The sequence below is a fragment of the Bos taurus genome, chromosome Y, assembly GCF_002263795.3.
Source record: "Bos taurus isolate L1 Dominette 01449 registration number 42190680 breed Hereford chromosome Y, ARS-UCD2.0, whole genome shotgun sequence".
Taxonomy (NCBI): domain Eukaryota; kingdom Metazoa; phylum Chordata; class Mammalia; order Artiodactyla; family Bovidae; genus Bos; species Bos taurus.
The window spans coordinates 4,505,593-4,529,379 of NC_082638.1; the positions used below are offsets into that span (position 1 = coordinate 4,505,593).

At 46.8% G+C, this 23,787-nt stretch overlaps 1 protein-coding gene across 3 annotated transcripts in view; it reads left to right on the top strand.

The window, feature by feature from the left end:
* Positions 1-23,787, top strand: part of STS (steroid sulfatase) — a 163,315-nt gene that overhangs the window by 14,372 nt on the left and 125,156 nt on the right. For 2 of the 3 annotated variants that reach the window (XM_024987847.2, XM_024987848.2), the window contains exon 2: positions 1,882-2,054. In XM_024987847.2, the coding sequence (XP_024843615.2) occupies positions 2,038-2,054 (17 nt within the window). In that variant the 5' untranslated portion in view covers positions 1,882-2,037. 3 annotated transcript variants of the gene reach the window in all.

Below are 23,787 nucleotides of genomic sequence, written 5' to 3' on the forward strand. Positions count from 1 at the left end.
TATCTATCCATCTGTCTATTGTTCTGTCTTATCTATCTATCCATCCATCCATCCATGTCTGTCTGTTCATCCATCCATCTATGTCTGTCTATCCGTCCATCCATCCCTCCCTCCCTCCCTCCCTCTATCTATCCTGGAGACCACCAGCAAAAAAAAATAAATACTATTTGAAAAAAAGGAAAACGAAAGTCCCCAAAATAAACCAAATGAAGAAACATTTGGTTTTTTTCCACCTGCCATTTGAATGTTAACCCATAATAGCAGCAGCACAGTGTCTGACTAAGCAACTCTTAGCCCAGCCTTGCCCAGAGAAGCAGGTTTTGTCCTGTTTAGCCTAACCAAGCAAACCACAGTGAAGCAGACAGCAGAAAGACAGCAGCGGAAAGTAGGCTGCTGGTCGCCTCCTCTCATTCCCTAAGATAACACAAGCCTGGAAAAAGTAGGGCAGCTTGTATGGTCCCTCTGAAATCCACAAACCCCTTGTCCACTCACAATGATTCAGGTCCAGGATACACTTCTCTCATTTTTTTTTTCTTCAAACGTAGCATTTCCCAAACACATCACACACTCCCTTTAACAAGAAAGTAACCTCTGTTAACTTCCCGTTGAGTTGCATCTCTGTTGCCTCCCCAACCCTGCACCAAGAATATGCTTTTAGAAGCGCCAGACTACTGGTGTGCTTGGGGTCCACTGAGACCTTCCAGCTCTCTTGACCAGATTGTCCTAAAGCAATCATTGAGAATGAACTTAGCATCCCGGCAAGTCACTGTGGTACCCAGAGCATTAAAGTAAGCATAAATTTGCATAGTAAATTGTACAGACAGAGAACCTGAAGTAGCTCAAAGGGTAAAGAGTTTAACAATCATGAAAATGGGATGTGTGTGTATATATAGACATGCACACACATTTATGTGATATATGTAAGGAATCAAGTTGTGTGTGTGACTTTAAGAAACTTGAGGCATTGTGTTTACATAAAATTTAAACTTACAGAGACACACATTCTTCTGTGTTATCAGTTCAGTTCAGTCGCTCAGTCATGTCTGACTCTTTGCAGCCCCATGCACGCCAGGCTTCCCTGTCCATCACCAACTCCTAGAGTTTACTCAAACTCATGTCCATTGAGTCGGTGATGCCATCCAACCATCTCATCCTCTGTCGTCCACTTCTCCTCCTGCCCTCAGTCTTTCCCAGCATCAGGGTCTTTTCCAGCGAGTCAGTTCTTCACATCAGGTGGCCAAAGTATTGGAGCTTTAGCTTCAGCATCAGTCCTTCCAATGAATAATTATGCATGGATGTGAGTATAAGAAAAGCAAGAGGAAAGATAGGCATATCACATACACATACTGAATTTGTATATTTGCAAACATCATATTATTGATAAATAGACGTGTGTGTTGCCTTAAGAAACTTAGGTTGTGGGCTTCCCCAGGGGCTCCGTGGTAAAGAATCCAAGGGCCAATGCAAGAGACATGGGTTCCAGCCCTGGTTCAGAAAGATCCCACGTGCCCCTGGGTAACTCAGCCCATGTGCCACTGAACCTGTGTTCTAGACCCCGGGAGACACAACTCCTGAAGCTCGTGAATGCTAGAGTCTAGGCTTTACAATAAGGGAAGCCACCTCAATGAGCAGCCCACACCCCGCAAATAGAGAGCAGACCCCGCTCGACACAACCAGAGAAAAGCCAGAGTAGCAATGAAGACCCAGCACAGCCAAAAAAAGAAAAGAAAAAGAAATGTAGATGAAAACTCCTTCTGTAAAATTTGGTGTATGTGTAATACAAAGGGTAAAGAGAATTGTTCAAGCTTCAGAGTTGTGTAATAGGTTCAGTGGACGGGATGGATCAAACAGTTACACTACATGTATTTTGTTCCTTTGCAGACACATTTCAATCAAATATGTTTGTGGGCACCCAGCCAGTATATGAATGGATAAAGAAGAACGTTTAAAGAAGCATCTATTCCAGCCCTGTCTCCCCTGAAAGAACCTCCGTGGCGATCAATCCCGGTGACCCTCTCCCCTCTTGGAGTCACCGGAATGCCACAAAAAGGAAGGTAATTTACTGGGACTCTATTTGGGGTTTGATAATAAAGCCATAATACCTTCAAGTCCCCGAAAGCAGTATATCAAAGACAAGACTGTGATTAGCCCAGCTCGTGAAGAAACGGGTTGTGCTTGATAATTAAAAACCGTAAATAACCGAAAACAGCAACCTTGAAATGACTCAGATTTTTTCATCTCCCTCTGTTGTTCAGCTCTGGTTCATGTTATGTGTGGCCCCAGAGGACTGAGTCAGTGAATGGGGTCCACGTGTGTTCTGCTCTTTGCTGCCAGAGAACCTCCCTTTAGCCTCCATGGAGGGTCTCAACACGTAGCTCAGTTGGTAAAGAAACTGCCTGCAATGCAGAAGACCCGGGTTCAATCCGTGGATCAGGAAGATCCCCTGGAGAAGGAAATGGCAACCCACTCCAGTATTCTTGCCTGGAGAATCCCATGGATAGAGGAGCCTGGCAGGCTACGGTCCATGGGGCTGCAAAGAGTTAGACATGACTTAGAGATGTAACAGCCGTTGTCATATTCTAGCATTTCTGGGCTTCATGTTTATTTTCTTATTTTTTACTGTATTAGAGTCGATTTACAGGGTGGTGTCAATTTCTGCCCTACGGCACGGCAATTCAGTTACACATATGTATGAAAAGAAAAAGTGAAAGTGTTAGTCATGTCCTACTCTTTGAAGCCCCGATGGACCCAGACTCCTCTGTCTGTGGCATTCTCCAGACACGAATACTGGAGTGGGTTGCCATTTCCTTCTCCAGTGGATCTTCCCGACCCAGGGATCGAACTCGCATCTCCTGCATTGCAGGTGGATTCTATGCTGTCTGAGCCACCAAGGCGGCCGTCCATTGTTTTTTTTTTTTTAATATTCTTCTCCGTTATGATTCATCCCAGGATATCAAATAGAGTTCCATGTGCAATACAGTGGGATCTTGTTGTGTACTCAACCTGTGTATAATTGTAAGCATTTCTGGGCTTCATTTTTTTTATTATATTTTTTTAACAAAGTAGAGCTGATTTCCAGTGTTGTGTTAACTTCTGCTGTACAACAAAATGATGCAGTTATACGTATATATTCTTTTTCGTATTCTTTTTCCACTATGCCTTATCACAGGATACTGAACAGCGTTCCCTGGTCTATACAGTAGCATCTTGCTGTTTATTCCTCCTGTATATAATAGTTAGCATTTCCGGGCTTTATTTTTATACCTTTTACTGAAGTTTACTTGATTTACAGTGTGGTGTTAATCTCTGCTGTACAGCAAAGTGACTCAGTTAGACATATATATATATATATATATACTTTTCCATCCTCTCTTTTTTATTAATTTAATTTATTTTTTTATTGAAGGATAATTGCTTTACAGAATTTTGCTGTTTTCTGTCAAACCTCAACATGAATCAGCCATAGGTATACATATGTCCCCTCCCTTTTGAACCTCCCTCCCATCTACCTCCAGAGAAGGCAATGGCACCCCACTCCAGTATTCTTGCCTGAAAAATCCCATGGACGGAGGAGCCTGGTAGGCTGCAGTCCATGGGGTCGTGAAGAGTTGGACCCAACTGAGCGACTTCACTTTCCCATCTCCCTCCTCACCCCCAGGTTGATACAGAGTACCTGTTTGAGTTTCCTGAGACATTTAGCAACTTCCCGTTGGCTATCTGTTTTAAATATGGTAACGTAAGTTTCCATGTTACTCTCTCCATACATCTCACCCTCTCCTCCCTTCTCCCCGTGTCCACAAGTCTGTTGTCTATATCCATTTCTCCATTCAATTCAGTTCAGTTGTTCAGTCGTGTCCGACTCTTTGCAACCCTATGGACCACAGCACGCCAGGCCTCCCTGTCCATCACCAACTCCCGGAGTTTACTCAAACTCATGTCCATTGAGTCGGGGATGCCATCCAACCATCTCATCCTCTGTCGTCCCCTTCTCCTCCCACCCTCAGTCTTTCCCAGCATCAGGGTCTTGGTTTCTCTATTGCTGCCCTGTAATTCTCCTTTCTCTTTTATCACAGGGTATTGAAAAGAGTTCCCTGTGCTCTGTAGAGGTCCAACTGTAGAAGGAGCTTGTTGTTTATCCCTTCTATATGTATACTCGTTCAGGTTTCTGGACTTTACTTTTATACATGTCAGTGAAGTATCCTTGACTTGCAGTGTTGTGTTAATCTCTGCTGTACAGCAAGGTGACTCAGTTAGACCAGTGTATTCTTCTCCCACTCTCTCATATCACAGGGCCTTGTTGTTTATTCCTTGTATATGTACTAGTGAACATTCCTGGGCTTTTGGAGGTGGCGGTGGCTTGCCGGAGAGTAGCTGAGCCCATCCTGAAATTCACAGCAGGACCCGTACCCCGGGAATGTGCCCACTTGGTCCCATGCATACAGAGAGAATAGATGCTGATTGCAGATGATCATAAGGCAGCCGCCCAGTGGATCCTGAGCTTCCAGGCCCCCGTCCGGCTCAAGAGAGGAGCCTCCCACAAGTGTCCGGTCGCCCTCGTCCCAGCTGCCTGATTTGCCCTGGGATGTCAGTCCCCCCACTCAACACCCTCAGGGCCAAGCCTCAGTTCGGTCTTGGAGAATGAGTCTCCACTTGCCAGTCTTGGACTGACTGCCCTCCGCTGGGATTCTCCACCAGCTGTTTGTCCGCTGGACTCTTCTGCAGAGTCCCAAGCGGGAAGGCATGTCCGGTTTTAGCTTGAGGGTTCCCTTGGTGACCAGTGTAGTGAGACAGGTGTCGAAAACTCTCCAAGGGTTTCCGTTCTGCAGGGGTCAGGGGGTGAGGGGGCGGCGGTTGGAGGGTGCCTGGCATGTGGGATCTTAGTTCCCCGACTGGGGATCGAACTCGCATCCCTTACCTTTGGGACATGGAGCGGACTCCTGGACCACCAGGGCATTCCCTGCAAGGGTGAAGAACACAAAGCCTCTGCTCTTCCTGACCTCAGAGTGCAGTGGCTTACATAGCTCAGGTGCAGTCTTTTCACTTGAGTCTCTAAAACTGGCCCAAGGGTCAGTTGCTCAGTCGTGTCTGACTCTCTGTGACCCCATGGACCATAGCCCACCAGGCTCCTCTGTCCATGGGAATTCTCCAGGCAAGAATCCTGGAGTGGGAAGAGTGGATCTTCCGGACCCCGGAATTATACCCAGGTCTCCTCCATTAGCAGGCAGATTCTTTATTGTCTGAGCTAGCAGGGAAGCCCCTCCCCCCAAAAAAACTGGCCCCAAAGGAGCCTCGATTTACGTTCCATGCACTGCACCCTGCTTCTCTATCTGGTGAGGAACCTTGCCTTGAATGCAGGACAAAAGCCAACCACTGCTCCAGGCTCGTCACATGATTAGCCTGGGGCCTGACTTCAAGTCTGCCTTCCCTTCAGTAACATAAATCCTTGGGACGCGGAGGGAATGTTTATGATAGCAGGGTAGTAAGGGCTCAGAGGGTAAAGTGTCTGCCTGCAATGCGGGAGACCTGGGTTTGATCCCTGGGTCGGGAAAATCCCCTGGAGAAGGAAATGGCAACCTACTCCAGTATTCTTGCCTGGAGAATCCCATGGACAGAGGAGCCTGGCGGGCTACAGTACATCGGGTCGCAAAGAGTCAGACACGACTGAGCGACTTCACTCACAAGGGCTGGCTGAGGGGCAAAAAAAAAAAAAAAATTAAGTCCTGGAGGAATAGTTAATGCAGGCAGCCGAAACCTCCATGGGCTCTGTGTTCTGGCAGCAGGAACAGAAAAGAAGAGCATAGCTATTGTAAACAGGGCTGCGATGAACACTGGGGTACGCGTGTCTCTTTCAGTTCTGCTCTCCTCACTGTGTATGCCCAGCAGTGGGACTGCTGGGTTGTACACCCATAGCTGATTCATGTCAATGTAGGGCAGAAACCACCACAATGTTGTAAACTAATTAGCCTCCACTGAAAATAAAGAGATGGCAAGAGTGAATGTCGACATTCTAGGAATCAGCGAACTGAAATGGACTGGAATGGGTGAATTTAACTCAGATGACCATTATATCTACTACTGCGGGCAGGAATCCCTCAGAAGAAATGGAGTAGCCATCATGGTCAACAAAAGAGTCCGAAATGCAGTACTTGGATGCAATCTCAAAAACGACAGAATGATCTCTGTTCGTTTCCAAGGCAAACCATTCAATATCACAGTAATCCAAGTCTATGCCCCAACCAGTAATGGTGAAGAAGCTGAAGTTGAATGGTTCTATGAAGACCTACAAGACCTTTTAGAACTAACACCCAAAAAAGATGTCCTTTTCATTATAGGGGACTGGAATGCAAAAGTAGGAAGTTAAGAAACACCTGGAGTAACAGGCAAATTTGGCCTTGGAATACGGAATGAAGCAGGGCAAAGACTGATAGAGTTTTGCCAAGAAAATGCATTGGTCATAACAAACACCCTCTTCCAACAACACAAGAGAAGACTCTACACATGGACATCACCAGGTGGTCAACACCGAAATCAGATTGATTATATTCTTTGCAGCCAAAGATGGAGAAGCTCTATACAGTCAACAAAAACAAGACTGGGAGCTGACCATGGTTCAGACCATGAACTCCTTATTGCCAAATTCAGACTTAAATTGAAGAAAGTAGGGAAAACCACTAGACCATTCAGGTATGACCTAAATCAAATCCCTTATGATTATACAGTGGAAGTGAGAAATAGATTTAAGGGCCTAGATCTGATAGATAGAGTGCCTGATGAACTATGGAATGAGGTTCGTGACAGTGTACAGGAGACAGGGATCAAGACCGTCCCCATGGAAAAGAAATGCAAAAAAGCAAAATGGCTGTCTGAGGAGGCCTTCCAAATAGCTGTGAAAAGAAGAGAAGCGAAAAGCAAAGGAGAAAAGGAAAGATATAAACATCTGAATGCAGAGTTCCAAAGAATAGCAAGGAGAGATAAGAAAACCTTCTTCAGTGATCAATGCAAAGAAATAGAGGAAAACAACAGAATGGGAAAGACTAGAGATCTCTTCAAGAAAATCAGAGATACCAAAGGAACATTTCATGCAAAGATGGGCTTGATAAAGGACAGAAATGGTATGGACCTAACAGAAGCAGAAGATATTAAGAAGAGATGGCAAAAATACACAGAAGAACTGTACAAAAAAGATCTTCATGACCAAGATAATCACGTTGGTGTGATCACTCACCTAGAGCCAGACATCCTGGAATGTGAAGTCAAGTGGGCCTTAGAAAGCATCACTATGAACAAAGCTAGTGGAGGTGATGGAATTCCAGTTGAGCTATTCCAAATCCTGAAAGATGATGCTGTGAAAGTGCTGCACTCAATATGCCAGCAAATTTGGACAACTCAGCAGTAGTCACAGGACTGGAAAAGGACAGTTTGCATTCCAATCCCAAAGAAAGGCAATGCCAAAGAATGCTCAAACTACCACACAATTGTACTCATCTCACACGCTAGTAAAGTCATGCTCAAAATTCTCCAAGCCAGGCTTCAGCAATATGTGAACCGTGAACTTCTTGATGTTCAAGCTGGTTTTAGAAAAGGCAGAGCAACCAGAGATCAAATTGCTAACATCTGCTGGATCATGGAAAAAGCAAGAGAGTTCCAGAAAAACATCTATTTCTGCTTTATTGACTATGCCAAAGCCTTTGACTGTGTGGATCACAATAAACTGTGGAAAATTCTGAAAGAGATGGGAATACCAGACCACCTGATCTGCCTCTTGAGAAACCTGTAAGCAGGTCAGGAAGCAACAGTTAGAACTGGACATGGAACAACAGACTGGTTCCAAATAGGAAAAGGAATTCGTCAAGGCTGTATACCGTCACCCTGCTTATTTAACTTCTGTGCAGAGTACATCATGAGAAACACTGGACTGGAAGAAACACAAACTGGAATCAAGATTGCCGGGAGAAATATCAATAACCTCAGATATGAAGATGACACCACCCTTATGGCAGAAAATGAAGAGGAACTCAAAAGCCTCTTGATGAAAGTGAAAGAGGAGAGTGAAAAAGTTGGCTTAAAGCTCAACATTCAGAAAATGAAGATCATGGCATCTGGTCCCATCACTTCATGGGAAGTAGATGGGGAAACAGTGGAACAGTGTCAGACTTTATTTTTCTGGGCTCCAAAATCACTGCAGATGGTGACTGCAGCCATGAAATTAAAAGACGCGTACTCCTTGGAAGGAAAGTTATGACCAACCTAGATAGCATATTCAAAAGCAGAGACAGTACTTTGCCAACAAAGGTTCGTCTAGTCAAGGTTATGGTTTTTCCTGTGGTCATGTATGGATGTGAGAGTTGGACTGTGAAGAAGGCTGAGTGCCGAAGAATTGATGCTTTTGAACTGTGGTATTGGAGAAGACTCTTGAGAGTCCCTTGGACTGCAAGGAGATCCAACCAGTCCATTCTGAAGGAGATCAGCCCTAGGATTTCTTTGGAAGGAATGATGCTAAAGCTGAAACTCCAGTACTTTGGCCACCTCATGCGAAGAGTTGACTCATTGGAAAAGAGTCTGATGCTGGGAGGGACTGTGGGCAAGAGGAGAAGGGGACGCAGAGGATGAGATGGTTGGATGGCATCACTGACTCGATGGACATGAGTCTGAGTGAACTCCAGGAGTTGGTGATGGACAGGGAGGCCTGGCGTGCTGCGATTCATGGGGTCGCAAAGAGTCAGACACGACTGAGCGACTGATCTGATCTGATATGATCTGAAAATAAATAAATAAATTTTTTTTTTAAAAGGCAAGACAACAGCTTTCTTTGGGATTAGAATCCTGCCTCTCCTGGAGTGTTTTTCCAGTAGTCATGTCTGAATGTGAGAGTTGGACTGTAAAGAAAGCTGAGCACCAAAGAATTGATGCTTTTGAGCTGTGTTGGAGACGACTCTTTAGAGTCTGTTGGACTGCAAAGAGATCCAACTAGTCCATCCTAAAGGAAATCAGTCCTGAATATACATTGGAAGGATTGATGTTGAAGCTGAAACTCCAATATTTTGGTCACCAAATGTGAAGAACTGACTCACTGGAAAAGACCCTGATGCCGAGAAAGATTGAAGGCAGGAGAAGGGGATGACAGAGGATGAGATGGTTGGATGGCATCACCAACTCAATGAACATGAGTTTGAGCAAGCTCCGGTAGTTGGTGATCGACAGGGAGGCCTGGCATCCTGAAGTCCATGGGGTCACAAAGAGTCAGACGTGACCAAGTGACTGAACTGAACTGACTCTCCTAGTGTGTATGAGAATGGGAGTGAGTCTTCTTGCTTCACTCCTGCCCTGTGAGGACTCAGAGAGGCCCCTTAGAGAGGGTGAGACCTCAGGCTGAAGATCTGGGACCCTGAGGAGCTGATCCCTGCCTGAGGGACCAGGCAGGGTGGTATGCCCGTAAAACCTGGATTGGCCTGGGTGCTTGGAGATGCTGACCTTGGGTGACTCGTGGTGACGGGCAGAGCCAAGGTCTTGCAGCCATTGGGATTTCTGCTCCTGGGGGTGGGAGAGACTCCAGCTGAGAGGGAACCACCCCTCAGGCTCTGGAGTTGCCCCTGGGAAGGAAATCTGCTGGGACAGGTCCCAGGAACTTGTCCCAAGGCGCTGCTGAGGGCGGGTCAGCTTCCAGAGGCCCGGAGCCATCTCTGGGCAGTAGGGGTCGTAGGGGTGTAGTCTGTCCTTTGACCTTGTCCCTTTGTATTCCTTCCTGGAAGAGACCCAAGAGCAGCTAGAAGGGTAGGGAATGATCCATAAGGACACCAGAGGCTCCTTCTTCATTGTCTCCAAGTCTCCGGACCACTAAGACCACGCCTTAATGGACAGCTAACTGACTTACCCCGGAATTAAGCCAGGAGTTTTAGAATCTAAAGCCACTGGTACAGCAGTCTGCGACCACAAGCATCCCAGGGTGTGCTGGAATCGTGACCTCCACGCCAAGCTTTGAACCATCTCTCCGACGAGTAAGTTTTGTAGATATCCCCACCCCCACCCAACCCCAAGACCAGAGGTCACCTTTGGATCATGTCTGGGTCACGCCTGCGTGCATGCTAAGTCCATTCAGTCCTGTCTGACTCTGCGACTCCGTAGACGGTAGCCCACCAGGCTCCTCTATCCATGGGATTCTCCAGGCAAGAGATACTGGAGTGGGTTGCCATGCCCTCCTCCAGGGGATCTTCCCCACCCAGGGATGGAACCCACATCTCCTGCATTGCAAGCGGATTCTTGCCCACTGAGCCCCTGGAGAAGCTCCCCCCAGGTCATGCTTACTCAGGCTCAAGTCTTTTTGTTCAGGTTTCACCTTACTATCATCCCTGGGTTTCCATAAAGAATGGGAAATGTGTCAACAGCCGCTGCATTATGTATTAATTATAGGAGAACCTGCCAAATGCCCGGGGCATGCAAAACAATTAAAACTGGGGAATCATGAAAACAAAGACGGAGTGAGTCTTTTTTTTTTTTTAAACCTAAACAAAAGAAAATGATGACAGGAGGGGACTTGGTCAGAGAGACAGGGTGTGAACTTCCCTGGGGGTCCTGTGGCTAAGACTCCATGCTCCCAATGCGGGAGGCCTGGCTTCAATCCCTGGTCAGGGAACTACATCCCACTAGACAGTGACTAAGGTGGATGCTCCCGTGTGTCTCAAGGAAGACTTGGCACAGCCAAATAAATAAAAGAGACAGGAGTGCTAAGTTGCTTCAGTCGTGTCTGACTCTTTGCGACCCCATGGGCTGCAGCCCGCCAGGCTTCTCTGTCCGTGGGACTCTCCAGGCAGGAATACTGGAGTGGGTTGCCATGCCCTCCTCCAGGGGATCTTCCCCACCCAGGGAGGCAACCTGAGTCTCTGGCATCTCCAGCACTGGCAGGCAGGTTCTTTACCCCTGAGCCACCAGGGAAGCCCTCAGAGAGTCACAGGGGCGAGTTATCCTTTGATGGGTAGAGACGTCCCCCAGACGTGTGGGCAGGGGCATCCCCGGCTCACTTCCTCTCTGCTGTTTTGCACCCTGCCCACGAGACTGGGGGGGTGGGCGGGTGGGTGACCTGGCTCAGCGTCCTCGCCCAGAGTGGCGGTGAGAAATGCATTCCTCGGGGCTCTGTGTGCAGCTTGTGGGGGCGATGGGCAGGGAGGCGGGAATGGTTTCCTGCACACTGTGCTCAGAGCATGCGGTGTGCCCGCCCTCACCCGTCACCGCCCCCCCACTGGGGACCACCGTGTGATCAGTGGTCCCCGCACGTGCCCCCACCCCCCTGCCTTTCCACACGCCCCTTCCCCACTCACACCCCGGTGTGCCTGTCGGCCATGGGCCAGCCCTAGCGCACCTCCGAAGTGCTCTGCCTAAACGTCCTCCGAGATGACCGTCATGTCCCTTTGATTCCTTCCTCCCCCGTGGCATAACAATTGAGGTCAGCAAGCCCAGCTCCCCTTCTGATTTATGCATGAGGCACTCAGCAGTCAGGGACAGACATGTGGAGAGATGCAGGCGTGGGCCCTAGGTAACTTTTTTATGAGAGATTCACCGGTTGTCCAGGGATGACTTTACAACCGGGTGATGGTTCCCTATAACTGCCCCGGGGCCGTGCAGTGACTCTTCAGAAGCCAGGCAGGCAGAGGGCCCAGGGTGTCATCCTGTGTGGTCAGTCGGAGAAGCTGTGTGAGGTCCTGCGATCAAGTCCGGGCACCTTGTCTGTTTCACCGTGAATGGCTTGGTGAGTTGCATTCATTTTTTTTTTTTTTCCCCTTCTACTGCCAAGGGATTCAGATAAATGATAGTAAACGGCTCCTGGCAATAGGAACTTTAGCACAGAGCTTCAAAGGGCGGCGTCTACAGGTTCCTGTTTTGTTCCTTTTATAGGATAGTGAGATAGCCTACAAGTCACGACTTGATTAAGTTGAAGGGCTCGGTGTTGTTGTTCGGTTGCTAAATTGTCTCTGACTCTTTGTGACCCGTGGACGGCAGCACACCAGGCTCCTCTGTCTTCTACTGACTCCCGGAGTTTGCTCAAGCTCTTGTCCGCCGAGTCGGTGATGCTAACCATCTCGTCCTCTGCCGCCCCCTTCTCCTTTTGCCCTCAATCTTTCCCAGCATCAGGGTCTTTTTCAGTGAGTCGGCTCTTTGCATCAGGTGGCCGAAGGCTGAGACAGAGATTTCTGAACCATGCAGAAAAAGAAAGCGTTACCGTGCAAAGAAAAGACTGTTAGCTTTTGGCCAAACCTGCAAAGCCACACACAGCCGTTTATCTGATATGTAGTCATTTGTTCGTTTGCTCTGAAACAAGGAGGTCTCGTACGAGAGGGAATCAATTGCCAGATAGTCTTTTGGTCTTTCTGGATGAAAGCCCAAAACACGAGTTTGGTAAAAGGAATAGTGATGGGACGTCCTGGTGGTTCAGTGGTTGAGATTCCGTGCTTCCAAGGCAAGGGGAGTGAGTTCAATCCCTGGTCAGGGAACTAATAGTCCACGTATCTTTTGGCATGGACAAATAAATAATTTTTTAAAGTTTAAAAAAAAAAAGAGTAGTGGAGAGGAGGAACTCTTAAGAGGAAGTGAGCAGAGAGGTGCATTTTCTGCTATAGCTTGTCTCAAGACAGAAATGTAAGCAATTAGCCTTGCCAACCATAATATCAGAACCATTGCTTCTGAGTTCGATACAAGGAATATGAATAAGACGCATGTGCCCTGAAACGGCTTCTGTGAAAGACTGATGTCATTCTCAGCTTGCTTTGGAAAAGCAACTGCTTGCTTTTTCCAAAACAATTTGGAGGCAGAATGAATAGCAGGTCCACTATTTTCTCCTCCCCACCCCCGCCGTTTTTTTTTCCACTTTGCATCTGTGTTTTCTTTCTTAAATATATGGATAAGTCTGTCATGAACCACTTGAATCTGTGTCCTGAAAAATGGCAAAGAACCACGTTTCCTAACTGAGAGGCTTGCACATCGATCAATGCGTCCTCAGGACAGTTGTGTCTTGGGTTCTTTGTGGCTGCAATGGGTGTGTTTTTGGCTGTGCTGTTTATTATTCCAGGGTTTGGCTGTGTCGTCTGTCTTTATAAAGGAGCTGGGTTAAACCGGGAATGCATTTGCAGTTCAGAAATCAACCATTTTATTCTGTGCATGTCTATCAAGTACAGAAAATCAGCATTTGGGACAATGTATCCTTTGCAGTGAATGCCACACCTAACCTACTTATTATGAACCAACAAAATATGTGATTTTTTTCTCCCAGCGATAGAGGCTAAGAAATGCATGTAAACCCCATTCAACCTGAGGCTTCATGTTTCTCTTATCAGCAAATAATCAGAATGAATTAAGATGTCCACTTCTTGCTTGCTCTTCTTCTTATCTGAGGGTCACATATTTTCTGTCTACCCCAGTTTTTTTCCTTTCTGCTGTCCCTTGCACACTGAATTGGAGGCACTGATAGAAATGATTGTCATCTAAGATGATGTCACTAAAAATGGTGAGGCTGTTTTCTGGAAAGATTCCTCTGTGTCATGGTTATTTGCCATCGGCACTGTGTGTGTTCACTAACCACATGAGGATACCCGAGAGATTATTCCTGTGAATTGGTGTTTGCAGGGACATTCCTATTTGCCAACTGAGATATTGCCCCATATTCATTTATAATGAGATTGTAAGTGTAACAACTGATGCTATCAGGACTCAGAAGTGTAAAAGCTTCCAGACATAAAAGAAGAGAGAGAGAAAAATGTGTCCCTCTATTTGTATTTAAAGGGTAAACAGTATCTGTCAGGTATCCCTTAAAAGGTTGAATGAAACTGTCTTTATTGTTTTTCTCTCTCTGTTTTTTTCCTCTTTCTTTTCTTATTTTTTTGTCAGTCGTGTCCTATTCTTTCCCACCCCGTGGACTTTGGGTTGCCATTTCCTTCTCCAGAAACTGTCTTTAAAAGATTATGGGTAGGCAGTGTTTCTGAAAACACTGTTTACAGTAGCTAGGAAGAAGAAGTGAAGTTGCTCAGTCGTGTCTGACTCTTTGCGACCCCATGGACTGTATCCCACCAGGCTCCTCCATCCATGGGATTTTCCAGGCAAGAGTACTGGGGTGGGTTGCTATTTCCTTCTCCAGGGGATCTTCCCCACCCAGGGATCAAACCTGGGTCTAGGCGGACGCTTTACCGTCTGAGCCACCAGGGAATTCACAGTAGCTAGGACATAGAAGCAACCTAGATGCCCATCGACAGATGGGTGGGTAAACAAATCGTGGTACACATGCACAGCAGAATATTACTCAGCCATGAAAAGGAGCACATTTGAGTCAATTGTGATGAGGTAGATGAACCTAGAGCCTGTTATACAGAGTGAAGTAAGTCAGAAGGAGAAAAAGCAAATAATAGCACACATATATGGAACCTAGAAAGATGGTACTGATGACCCTATTTGCATAGCACCAATGGAGAATAGACTGTGGTCTCTGGAAAGGAATAGGATGGACAGATGGAGAGAGGTGTGCTGAAACTCATACACTACCAAGTGGAAAATAGGTACCCAGTGGGAATTGGTGTATGGTGCTGGGAACTCAAGCCTGGTGGTCTGGGCTGACCTCGAGGGATGGGATGGGGTGGGAGGTGGGAGGGAGGTTCAAGAGGGAGGGGACACATGTATACCTGTGACTGATTCATGTTGATATGTGGCAGAAACCAACACAACATCGTAAACCAGTTATCTTCCAATGAAAAATAAATCGGAGAAGGAAATGGCAACCCCACTCCAGTATTCCTGCCTGGAAAAGTCCATGAACAGAGGAGCCTGGAGGGCTGCAGTCCATGGGGTTACATGCCCGAGCATGAATGCACGAGGGTGGAGGGAGATGGGTTGGAAGCAATAAACTGGTAGAATTTTTTTTTAATAAAAAATAAATTTAAAAAAATTTTAAAGATGGTGAGTAGGGACTTCCCTGGTGATCCGATGGTTAAGAGTTCACCTTCCAGTTCAGGGGGCTGAAGGTTAGATCCCTGGTCAGGGAACTAAGTTCCCATAGGCCTCTCGGCAAAAAAAAAAAAAAAAAAAAAAAACAAATTCAGTAAAGACTTTAAAATGGTCCACATCCAAAAAAAAGATCTTAAAAATAAAATAATAAATAAAAAAAAGCTTGCGGGTAAAAACTGCAAGCCGTGTTCTCAAGACCCCGTCACCACCTCCGCCGTTTTGTCGGGCTCCTGTCTTCTGCTTAAACTGCCTGCCTTGTTTGGGTGTTAGCCCTGAAAAACTCGGTCACTGACTCAGCAAGCTCTCACCTGGCACCCCGGGATCCAGGTAATAAAAGAGGGAGTGATGATGAAACACAGGTGCAGCCTCACCTCTGAGATTGTCCAAGACAGAAAACAAAAAACCTGGTAAAAGACTGCAAGAGCTGAGGTCAGTGGTCATTCAACACTCGTCGAGAACAGGAAGGACCGGGAAGGACGCAGCGCTGGGCTCAGCTAGAGCAGCAGCTGGATTTGCTGTTTTCCTTTTTTTTTTTTTTTTTTTATTGAACATTCTTATTTACGTATTTGGCTTCGTTGGGGCTCAGTTGCAGCATGCAGGATCTTTAGTCGTGGCACGTGGAATCTAGTTCCCTTGACCAGGGAGGAACCTGGGTCCCCTGCTTTGGGAGCATGGAGTCTTAGCCACCAGACCACCAGGGAAGTCCCATTGACTCTCAACTCTGGTTGAAAGCCCCCAGGTCACACCAGATGGTTCCCAGAGTCAGTGTTCCTCTTTGTGTTTCCAGGAGAGGGGTTTTCTTGCCTACAGAAGGATGGAGAGTTTGGCCGGGGGCTGGGGGCTCTCCTTTACAGTAACTCAGACTCGTGTGTATTGAATCGGTGATGCCATCCAGCCATCTCATCCTCTGTCATCCCCTTCTCCTCCCGCCTTCAATCTTTCCCAGCATCAGGGTCTTTTCCAATGAGTCAGTTCTTTACATCAGGTGGCCAAAGGATTGGAGGTTCAGCTTCATCAGGCACTATTTGCAATACCCAAAACGTGGAAGCAACCCCCAGTGCCCACCAACAGACAATTAGATTAAGAATATGAGGTCCATATACCCAACAGAATATTACTCAGGCATAAATAGAGAGTAAAATGTTGCCATTTGCAAAAGCATGGATGGACCTAGAGGGTCTTACTCTTTAGTGATAAGTCAGAGAAAGACAAATACTGTATATCGCTTGTATGTGGCATCTTGAAAATAATACAAATGAACATGTATACAAAACAGAAATAGACACATCACAAACTGTTACTCAAGGGGAGAGAGACGTGTTGTTGTGTGAGTCGCTCAGTCGTGTCCGACTCTTTGTGACCCCGTGGACTGTAGCCCGCCAGGCTCCCCTGTTCATGGAATTCTCCAAGGAAGAAGACTGGAGCGGGTGGCCGTTTCCTTCTCCAGAGGATCTTCCCAACCCAGGGATGGAACCTGGGTCTCCCGCATTGCGGGCAGCTTCTTCACCAGCTGAGCCACCAAGGAAGCTAGTGGTAAAGGACCCGCCTGCCAATGCAGGAGACATAAAAGACATGGGTTGGGAAAACCCCCTGGAGCAGGGCACGGCAACCTACTCCAGGATTCTTGACTGGAGAATCCCTGTGGACAGGGGAGACCGGCAGCCTACTATCCATAGGGTAGAAAAGAGTTGGACATGACTGAGGTGAGTTAGCAAATAAAGGGGAGAGAGACATAGGCAGGGACAAATTAGGGGTATAGAATTTCAAATTAGGGATATAGAATTTGTGGAGACACACTACTATATATGAAATAGATAAACAACAAGGATTTACTGTATAGCACAGGGAATTATGGCCATTATAATAACCTATTATAGGTTATTAAATGGGCCATTGTAATAACCTATAGCAGAAAGTAATCTGCAAGAACCCTGGATCACTATGCAATACTCCTGAAATCAACACAGCATTGTACATCAACTCTTCTTCATAAAACACTGAAATGCGTCAGGCAGAGCTTCGGGGGAGAGCAGGGGTCGTCAGCGTGAGCACTGATGATGTTTGGGGCCACATGTCCCTTTGATATGGGGGTGTCCTGTGCCCTGTTAGATATTTAGAACCTCCCACTTAGAGACAGCATTGAATACCTCCGCCCCGGTCCGATAATTATCTCCAGACACTGCTGAAGCCTTCTCGGGGAGGCACGGCATCCCCTCTTTAGACCTTCTGAACTGGAGACAGGAAGTAGCACCCAGGGTATATGATACAAGCGGGAAGACGGCCCTGGCGTGTTGTTCGCAGGACTTCTCCAGGTTCCCTGGAAGCTCATTGTTTGTGCTGGAGGCTGTCCCGGCTTGCCCTAGCTGAGTCACTGGGCCAGGGTTTCTTGGGCCCCTGCCTGCCACCTCCGTCACAGAGAAGGAAAGCCTGGATTTGCATCAGTTCTCGGGACTGGCCAGGATGCTCTTCAGCATAGGCGGGCCTGGCCAGCACCTGCCTTCTTCACCTTCTTCTCTCCAAGCCCTGCTCTCCCATTTCCAGCCCTTTGTCTGTAATCAGGCAGAAAAGGCAAAGACTAGGAAGCCCAGTGTTTTGACAGCTTCTTTGGCAGCAACGCTAGATCTGAATCCAGGAATGTGAAACTGATGTCGCGCTGAGTACTCTTTCTTTACCTGAGAGAGTGCCAAGAGCCCTTGTGTTTATGACTGCAGAACTATTAATATGTGTGATGGCGGGGTGTAGTCCAAAACTTCACTGAAGTTATACGCTGAGACTTCCCTGGTAGGCCGGTGGTTAAGACTGCCCACTTGCACTGTAGGGGGGCAAGTGTTCCCCCAGTTCCCTGGTTGGGGATCAGAGATCCCACAAGCTGTGTGGTATGGCCAAAAATAAAAAAGTATGTGGATTACGTGATATATTTGAAGATATATTGTATCTGTATATCTAAAGTTAATAGTGAATAAATAGATATATTTTATCTATATATGTCATGGTAATGGTGAATATATACATATATAGATACATTACATCTATATATGTAATGGTAATTGTGAATATATATAGTATATAGATATATTGTATCTATATTTGATGGTAATGGTGAATATATACATATATAGATACATTATATCTATATATGTGATGGTAATGGTGACTATATATAGTATATAGATATATTTATGTATATAAACAGAGAAGGCAATGGCACCCCACTCCAGTACTCTTGCCTGGAAAATCCCATGGATGGAGGAGCCTGGTGGGCTGCAGTCCATGGGGTCACTAAGAGTCGGACACGACTGAGCGACTTCCCTTTCGCTTTTCACTTTCCTGCATTGGAGAAGGAAATGGCAACCCACTCCAGTGTTCTTGCCTGGAGAATCCCAGGGACGGGGGAGCCTGGTGGGCTGCCGTCTATGGGGTCGCACAGAGTCGGACATGACTGAAGTGACTTAGCATAGCATAGCATGTATATAAAGGTACTGGTGAATATATATATATATATAGATGCATTACATCTCTATATATGTGAAGGTAATGGTGAATATATATAGATATATCTATATATATGAAGGTAGTGGTGAATATATACGTATATGGATACATTATATCTATTTATATATGAAGATAATGGTGAATATATATATATATATATAGATAATCTGTGTATAGGAAGGTAATGGTGAATATACAATTCTAAATAATAAGTAGCATTAGTCGCTCAGTTGTGTCCAACTCTTTGCTACCCCACAGACTGTAGCCTGCCAGGTCCTCTGTCCATGGGATTCTCCAGGCAAGAATACTGGAGTGGGTTGCCATTCCCTTCTCCAGGGGATCTTCCCGACCCAGCGACTGAACCTGGGTCTCTTGCATTGCAGACACATTCTTTACCATCTGAGCCACCAGGAAAGTATACATCTATAGATACGTTGCATTTCTCTATGTGAAGGTAATGGTCAATATATACATATATAGATTTAATATATCTCTATATATGAAGGTGAGTGAGTCATAGATGCTCAGTCATGCCTGACTCTTGGCAACCCCATGAACTGTAGCCTGCCAGGTTCCTCTGTCCGTGGAATTCCCCAGGCAAGATTGCTGGAGTGGGTTGCCATCTCCTTCTCCAGGTTATATGAAGGCAATGGTGAATAAATATATGTCTATATTTACATATATATGCTGTCTTTATGAAATGACAATTTAGATAGATAATTTCAGTTTGACTCACGTATCATTGACCTCTAACATTGTATACGGTTCTGATGTACAGCATAAGGATTTGATATACTGTATCTATTCTGAAATGATCACCATAATGTTCGGTCAGGATCTTCTCACCCAGTTACAGCCTTTCCTTGTTGTTAAATGGTGTTAATGGTGTGAAGATGAATGCTTCATTGTGGAAAACTACTCTCAGTGTTATGATTGCCATAAACTGTCCTGAAGACAGTTCGGCTCTGAAGGGGGGCGGGATTCTTTGAATCATTTTAACAAATTAGTTTTTACTTTTTTTTTAATAAGAGCCGTGACCTTGTCAAATCCAAACAGTTCTGAGTTCTGAAACCCACCTGGGCATTTCGGGACTGTGGACCAGGAATTGCAAGTGCCGGCAGGTCCCTTTTAGCCCGTGGTGACTATGAACATCAGATGGTGTTTGTGCTAGGTGGGCTTTTTCTCACTTACTGTGCCCTCCTATGCTCCTATATACACTTAGAAGCCGCTTTTACTGCGTACAACCTCGTGACTTTTCTGTAGTCCCTAAGCTTTGTGATAAGGTGAAAATGCTCAGAAAACTAAATGTGGCCAGAAAAACTGGGGAGAACAGCTGTCGCCCTTGAACCCTGTGCCCAGACGTGAACAGCTTCTGACCCCTGCCCCCAAAGTGTACTCCTTAAAGGCAGAGCATTCTTTACTCAAATAGACTGAGGGGTCATAAGGGCCCAAGCTGATATTCAAACCGAAAGGCCTGTCCCGACCTTAGAAAGGCCAGTTATGTGATTCCATCAGGAAAAGTGCCGTTTTTTGGATCATTAAAAAGAAAGAACAGTTGTCCTTTGGTGAGCTTGTCTGCCTCTGTCCAGCCTGAGTGCAGTTGACCTGTGGGGCTGGGGAGTTCTTTGTCGTGGAATGGGTCTTGCGCATTGTCGGATGTTTCGTCTCATCCTTGGACACCTTCCAGGAGGTGCTAAGGGCATAAGCCCTCTTGTGACAACCACAATGACTCTGGATATCACCACTGTCTCCGTGGGTGGGGCGTTGGGAAAGGGCTGCGGAGTCACCCCTTGTTGACGACTGCTGGTCAAGAAAAAGCCTTTAAGAATTAGTAAGACAAAGGGTTGGCCCGAGAGTAGGATTCTCCAACCTTGGCATGGATGACGCCTGGGCCCGTATCATTCTTGGCACACAGTGCATTGTGGGATATTCATTTGCATCCCTGGCATCTACCCACTGGATGCCAGGAGCAACGCCCACAGCTGTGACAACCAGAAACATGTCCACACCGCACCCTGTGTCCTCTGGAAAACAAAGTCACTGGGACTTGACAGTCCTTGTTCTAGGTGGGAGGTTGTCCTGTGTGTTCAACCCTATACCTGGTGTTGTTTTCAGTCACTCAGTTGAGTCTGACTCTTTGCCACCCCATGGACTGCAGCCCGCCAGGCTGCTCTGTCCATGGGATTCTCCAGGCAAGAAGACTGGAGTGGGTTGCCATTTCCTCCTCCAGGGGATCATCCCCACCCAAGGACTGAATCCTCCTGCACTGGCAGTTGGATTCTTTACCACTGAGCCACCAGGGAAGCCCAGGATCCTGTTTTAGCGCTGAGAACAATAAGAAAAAACCCAAAAGTATATTCTGTAGAGAGTGTTGGGGCCAAGAGTTTTTCCACTCCACTGTCTTGACACATGTCCCATGGTTGACTCATCCAAAGGGGTGTTGAAAACCATTCGTCTTCTTGGGCGTTCCGGGTCACATCATGTAATGTACATATCCTAAGGCAGACTCAGTATGCTCGGCAACACGCACGGGATTCCAGCAACTTCTGACTGCCAGTGAGTGCAGGTGATGAGTTCAGCGATCAAGGAGGTGGAAGTCACGCGTGTCGAGAGCTGCTGTGGCCACACACACAGACGGTTTTTGGTTGCAAGTGACCAAAACTCTGTGGTCTCCCTCGCTCACAGCCAGAAAGGGATTTTTTTTTATTTCCAGGGGGTGAGAGGGAGGGTTACAGAGTCAAAGGAGGAGTCCTGGGGTTGGGGGGAGGCAGGCATGCTTGTTTGAAATATAAGCAGAGAATTCATCGTAAGTCCACTTGACTTGACTCATCGCTACTGCCTGAAATGCAGGAGATGAAGGTTCGATCCCTGGGTAGGGAAGACCCCTCGGAGGAGGGAATGGCAACCCACTCCAGTACTCTTGCCTGGAGAATCCCATGGATGGAGGACCCTGGCAGGTTACAGCCCATGGGGTCACAAAGAGTCGGACATAACTCAGCGACTAAAACAGCAGCTATGTGTGATTGCTGATGGAGGCGGCCACTATGTCTGTGAATTGCTGGCTTTGCATCCCGGTTAAATGGAATCGTGTTATTACCATTTTACGTACATTTGCGAGTGGGTGTGTGTTTTAATAGTTATCCATCCAGTGACCACATTAAATTTAATGGCTTAGAACAATATCCACTGGCTATCTACAAGTCTGCAGTTCAGGCATTGGTACACGACTTAGCTGGCTTCTCTGCTCACAGTCCTTTACAAGTTTGCAAAACGGTGGCTGGGATTTGTGTCCATCTGAAGCTTGGGATTCCCTTCCGAGTTCGCTCAGCATGTTGGCAGAATCCAGTTACCTGTGGCTATGGGCTCCTCACTCCTAAGGATCAACCATCCCTGCAGGGGTTCCACACCATGACTATCCCATGAAAGCCAGCAGACCAGCACCTCTTCTGAGGCTTGGAGTCTGTTTCCACGGGCTCCACTGATGAGGCCAGGCCCACCCCCAGCAATCTCCTCTTTGAGTCATACAAAGACAATTGACTAGGGGACCTCAGTCACATCCCTTCACTTTTTCCATGCCCTACTGGTTAGAAGCACATCTAAGGTACCCCCGCTCATGTGCACATACTCAAGAGGAGAGAATCATACAAAGGTTTGGGTACCAGGAGGTGGAAGCCAGAGAGGTCATCTTAGAATCCTGCCTACAAAGGACTTCCTTTTTCTGGGAGGACCTGGGAAACCTCAGTAGGATTTACAAGATGCGTGCTGAGAACCCAAGAGCCTACTTACACACGGTCTTTTGGAGAAAGGGATGTATAGCAAAAATGAATGATGTCATTGTTCAGTTGTTTGGTCATGTCCGACTCTTTGCGACCCCATGGACTGCAGCACGCCAGGCCTCCCTGTCCTTCACCATCTCCCAGAGTTTACTCAAACTCATGTGCATTGAGTTGGTGATGCCATCCAACCATCTCATCCTCTGTTGTCCCCTTCTCCTCCCGCCTTCAATCTTTGACAGCATTGGGGTCTTCTCCAATGACTCAGTTCTTTGCATCAGGTGGCGGAAGTATTGGAGCTTCAGCTTCAGAGTCGACTAGCTCATTTTAGCATTGTTTACTTACATTTGATGTTGATAAAGGAATGAGAAATCCAATAAATAATTGAAGATTCCATTGTGTTACACCAGAGTCTCCTCTTACTCAGTGAAGCTCTGTCTTCATCTTATTCATAAACATGTGTGGTGCTGGGGTGGCCACTCTGAAGAGAGAGGAGATAAGCAGGAAAGACCAGATGCTTTCAAAGTGTGGTGTTCGAGGAGACTCTTGAGAGTCCCTTGGACTGCAAGGAGATCCCACCAGTCCATCCTAAAGGAGATCAGTCCTGGGTGTTCATTGGAAGGACTGATGCTGAAGCTGAAACTCCAATACTTTGGTCACCTGATGTGAAGAACTGACTCATTTGAAAAGACGCTGATGCTGGGAAAGATTGAAGGTGGGAAGAGAAGGGGATGACAGAGAATGGGACGGTTGGATGGCATCACCGACTCAATGGACATGAGTTTGAGTAAACTTCGGGAGTTGGTGATAGAGAGGGAGGCCTGGCACGCTGCAGTCCATGGGGTCGCAAAGAGCCAGACATGACCTAGCGAGTGAACAACAGGCAGGCTTAATGAGGTCTCTGTGGACAAAATGACCATGTCTCCCAAAACCCAGGAGACCCCAGCAGTCTCCTTCCACCATGAGCCTGGCTACCTGGTCAGCCTTGGGCACACCCCACCCCCCTCCCCACATCAAGTTCAGTCCAGCCAGGTCTTACAGCCGAAACTGTTCTCTTATTGATCAGAAATTCTCACTGCACTGTCCCCTGAGTGGTCCGATCCTTCTGTGCTTATCAGAAGATTCCCTGCACCCGAATCTGTGATCCCTAGGCTAAGCTGGTGGGTTCAGATCATCACCAGCTGTGACCTCCTCCTGTCCTGTGAGCACTCCCAGTGGGGGTTTGCCATTGGCACAAATCTCCATTCGAGGATGTAACATCATACTCGTGGTATTAGAAAGCTTGGTGGTATTTTTTTTTTCTTTAAACTTCAGTTTGATGTTTCTTATATTTCTTCATCTACTTAATTATAATTTCCGGCTGTGCTGCACTTGGCTGTTTCACAGGCTTTTCTTTGTTGCAGAGACCCAGGGCTCCTCTCGGGTTTTGGAGCTCAGGCTTCTCAGTGCAGTGGCTTATCTTGTTGTGGAGTGCAGGCTTGAGGGTGTGTGATCTTCAATAGCTGTGGCGTGTGGACTCATGTGGGATGCTCCCGGACCAGGG